Here is a 4,558-nt window from a genome sequence, read left to right as displayed (position 1 = left end):
CCTCGAATAGGCGGCGAGAGCGGTTTAATAACCCGGTAGGGTGTGTTGCGCCGCGTCCATGGAGAGGATTTCGGGCAGGTGCTGCCATCGGTGGGGCTTGTGGGACTCAAATTGCTCCTCCTGGGCAACTTCTCGTGACCAATCATTGATTAACTGTCACCTGCCAGGGTGATGATGATGATGTCAACTTTATTTTCCGCCACATAAGGAAGCCCCCTACTCCCCGTCCCCGGCACGCAGGCCTTGGTGACGGGGGCCGGGACCTCCGCGATTAGAAGAAGGCGAAGAGGTCATGATTCCTCGCGGCTTCTTCCGCCAGGCGGATGGCTTGTTGCTGTGAAGCAGGGGCCTCGCTCCGCAGCAGGGCTTCCCAGGTTTCTCTACAATTTATGTTTTTGTTAGCCCCTGGGGAGCCAGCGCATTCCCAGATTATGTGGTCGAAGGTTCCTCTCGCCCCACAGTGCTTGCACTTATCGTTTTCTTTGTTTCTTTGTTGTCTCTATGAACATGATATGCCCAGACCGGGTTTACGAAGTTCCCAGCTTGGAGGCGTCGACATGCGATTGCCTCCCTATTGTTTAGAATTTTATCCGGTGTTGGCACCAGTCTCCTCTGTAACCTATAGTTTTCAACAATTTCCGTATAATTTTGCAGACGCTCGTCGATGTTCCGGCAGTCGGGCGGCTCCACAGCTACCCGAAAGTAGAGAGCTCGGGCTAACTCGTGGGCCGCGTCGTTGCCAGGAATGGACGCGTGTGCGGGAGTCCAAATTAGGCTAACTTTTCTGTTTAGCTGTCTACTGGGCAGTCCTTGCCGCTTCCGGCGAGATCCTACCCTTTACAAAATTGGTCAGTTTGCTCACAATCCGGTGGGCAGGCCATGATGACGCCACAAAGTCACGTGCCATAGGCTGCCCACCTTGGTTTGCTTCTCCTGGAATTTTTGCTCGTAACACCGACACCGACGACGGATTTTCTGCACAACAGGAAGCCCCCCCCCCCCCCCCCCCCCCGCCCCTCCGTGGGTACGTGCCATCGCTTCAGAGGCAACAACAGGAGCCTTAACGCTCTTGCGTTAAAGGGTGCACGTTCGCGAAGTTAGTATGGACAACGAAAATACAACATGACAACGAACCAAACAGAGCTCTGTGCACTAATGCCGACATTCCGGTGACATTACAGTGTTAGTTATTGTTGTTGCCCAGGTGACGTGGCACATACTGACGATGGGGCATAGGCCAGGGTTCAGTGAGCAAGGCCAGGAGAATAGGGTAAACTTGTGCCAAGCTAATGGTTGTGCTTCGGGTAATAAGTCAAAGACATGTGTAGAATACATGCGTGCCAACCGGGGTCTTCTGTTTCCCTTGAATAAAGTAAATTGCCGGAGGACCACGAAAGACGCTACGGATCTCCCTTCGAGCCACCCATGTTCTCCACCACAGCAACGTGCGACTACGTGATCAGATCGAGAACGCCCAGCTAATAATTTGCATATGCAACGCTGCCGAAACTTGACCTTATCACCGTTATCCCCCGCCATCAAACTGGAATGCCTGGCTGCTGCTCTGCCCGAACTGGTGACCTATACTTTCAGTGGTCTTAATCTGATTCCGAAATAAAGTTATTTGGCTGACTGTGTGACGGCACGGTGACTGGCTTCTGTGCGATCGAATGAAGAGCCATACACCTGCTCTGCAAACACAGCACAGGAAGGAAGGCAAACAATAGTGAAGCGGCGACTAAAACCGAATGTTTATTGACCGTACGAAGCGTGCATTAAAGCTATAGAGGCTAGAAGGTTCTAGCTTCTATATTACAGCCAACAGAGAAAAAAATCAAGAGCCGTGCAAAACACCTGTTCTGCACCTGTGCTTATGTGCACTAGTGCTCCTGTGCGGCCGCGGAGCGTCATGAAATGTGCTCGCACCCGTTGTAAAAGCTAGCGCTGACGAAGTGAGCTATAGGAAAAATAAGTAGAAAAGGAAGTCAGGGTGTAGAGTCATAGTGGAGGAATGCATTTATCAGTTATGCAACAAACTTGCGGCTTTACAGCAGTTAGATGGAAACAGAACAAATACGTACGCGAGTTACAAAGATAACCAAATAAAGCTAAACTTTACGCTTTCTTGACTCCGCAGCCGTCAGTCGTAACCCAGAGAAGAAAATGACGCAGAAGTCTCCAAATGTCCCCTATGCGACCCATTACAACGAAGCATAACCTAGCACGTCCTGCGCGTGGTTGTCGCCACAAAAATCTCAGTTATTGCAGCTGGGGTAGCGATGAGTCGAACGTGGTCTTTCGCTTTTCTTGATCGTTCGGTGGCGAGGTCGGTTTGCAACTGTCGACCCTCGTCACCACGTCAAGCAGTGCCTTCTCGGAGAGCGTCAGCAAGAGCAGCGAGAAGATCCCCATGTGGACGGCCGCCACTCCAATAGGCAGAGCGGTCAGTTCACGAGGCAGGATACGCTCGACAGCCCTGAACGCCGCCGACGTCAGGGCGCCCAGCCTGCCGAATGTGTACGCTCCGAAGAAGGCCGCGCTGCGAACCTGGGAGGGGAACAGTGCCACCGTGTGGACGCAGAGCAGGACGTATGCGGTGTTAAGGAACAAGAACCGCCACACGAGCTCCAGATGCGCGGGGAAGGAGGCGCCCGAATAGCGGATGGCAGCCTGTACGAGCAGCAGCAGGGACACCGCCAGCAGGAAGGCTACCAGGGGCGTCGGCCCGCAGTGGTGCCTGACAATGAAGTAGGCCGTGGTCATGGCCAGCGCGTTGCCAGCGATGACCATCCACTTGATGACCGAGATGTTCGGCATGTCGAGGTTCTCGCTATAGTAGCTGAAGTACAATGTGAACCAGCAACCGAAGACGACGAAGCAGTGGGCCTGAACTGTCCGCAACGAAAAGTAGCGCAGCCGCGATTGGTCAGCCGCCGTGTGGCATTCCTCCTGCTGGTCGCGGTTGGTAGCTCCAGATCCTGCGGCGGGGGCTGTCAGCATCTCCTTGACCTTCTCCAGGCGCTCGGCGACGACCTCGGGATCTTCGTCGTTGAGCCGGCCGGCCCAGAGGGCCACGCGTCGGGCTTCGTGGAAGCGCTTGTTGACCATGAGCCAGTAAGGCGACTCCTCGGTGAAGTACACCGTCAGGATGAGCGCCAGCGCCGGCGCCACAAGCCCCGCGTGGCAGAAGCGCCAGTCGAGCGCCAGGTACGCGATGCTGGCCACGTATACAGGTGCGAGTACAGTGGGCCAGCAGACTGCGAGCGCGCAGAAGGCATCCCGCGCTCCCAGAGGCGTCGACTCGAACAGGAGCACGTAGGCGACGACCTCGAGCACGCTCACCGCCGCAGATGACAAGAAGCGGAGCGCGACGAACACGGCTGCCGTGGGCGCCAGGGGAGTGGCCACTCCGGAGCTCAGGAGTGCGCCCAGCGACGCCCACATGATGGGCCTGCGACCCCAGCGGTTGGACGCGAGACCCGCGCAGGGAACGGACAATGCGCCCCCGCACATAAAGGCCGCGCTGAGGAGGTGCTGGTACCAGGCACGGTCGCAGACCATGTTCCATTGGACCACCACTGTGCGGCCCGTCATGTGCGTGTCGTAGTCCCAGGCGTCGCAAGCGACCACGGCCCGAGCTGAACCTTCTGCATTAGCCGAAACCTCTTCTGCTGACGCTGTCGGTGCTAGTGGAGTCTCGTAGCGGTGGCAGCTGTCGAACTCCTCCGCGGAGCCCATCAGCTGTGGTACGGACAGGTTCTTCCTGGCCTCTGAGCTCGTGTTGGAGTATTCGTCGCTGGGCCGGCACCAGTGTTTCACGGGCTCCAGATCGACGGTGACGGCGAAGCTGTACGAGTAGGCGACGAACGCGCTCATCTGCGCGCAGAGTAGCACCAGCCTCTGGAAGCGGCCGAAGCCGAACACGACCATGCTCTGGAGATGCGCGTCCGTGGCGCTGCTTGAGAGCTGATCGAAGGACGGAGGGAACAGGGTCGGCAGAAAGAACGATACGGCGCTCCGTGAGCGCCTTACACTTGCTGTGAATCGCTCCATGACCCGCTCCATGAGTCGCTGCATGATTGTATCACTGCTGTCTTGATTTTTCTCTCCGAAAGACTCGGCCGCTCCGTACTCGCAGCGCTTGACAGGATTCTTCTTCTTCTTCTCCACATGAAAATGGCACATACCCACGCGGGGGGATTGGCCAAGGTGCGGTGGTGAGAACATGGACTGACCGCAGAAAAAAAAAAGGATTTTCTTGTACACAAGAAATGCTTGAGGTGCCAGTGTTGGCATGATTTTTACATACCGCTGCAAGGGAGAAGCTTATGGTTGTCGTGTGCTGACTGAGTCAATGATTGCGGCATATACTGGGTTCTCATACCAGTCGGAGCTAAACGTTTGGCCAGTCGTACACCACGTTGATGCATTGTAAGCTTGAGCTTAGCAGTGCCAGAATTGCTGGCGTTTTGGACGTAGCATAGAAAAGCTTGCAAATCGGCGACGTGCTGTCGAGTTTGCAGAGGCAACTACTCTGATGTCTGCACTCCATATGTAT

At 55.7% G+C, this 4,558-nt stretch overlaps 1 protein-coding gene across 1 annotated transcript; it reads right to left on the bottom strand.

The window, feature by feature from the left end:
* Positions 1 to 1,920: 1,920 nt before the first annotated feature.
* Positions 1,921 to 4,291, bottom strand: LOC149365797 (solute carrier family 22 member 4-like). The gene has a single exon (XM_089545903.1). It carries the CDS (start codon positions 4,225 to 4,227, stop codon positions 2,260 to 2,262), a length of 1,968 nt encoding a protein of 655 aa, XP_089402029.1. The 5' UTR covers positions 4,228 to 4,291; the 3' UTR covers positions 1,921 to 2,259.
* Between the last annotated feature and the right edge of the window lie 267 nt (positions 4,292 to 4,558).

This window comes from Amblyomma mixtum, chromosome 1 (genome assembly GCF_055824585.1).
Source record: "Amblyomma mixtum isolate Tamu chromosome 1, ASM5582458v1, whole genome shotgun sequence".
NCBI classification, from domain to species: Eukaryota; Metazoa; Arthropoda; class Arachnida; order Ixodida; family Ixodidae; genus Amblyomma; species Amblyomma mixtum.
This window is presented reverse-complemented; position numbering and strand designations above follow the sequence as displayed.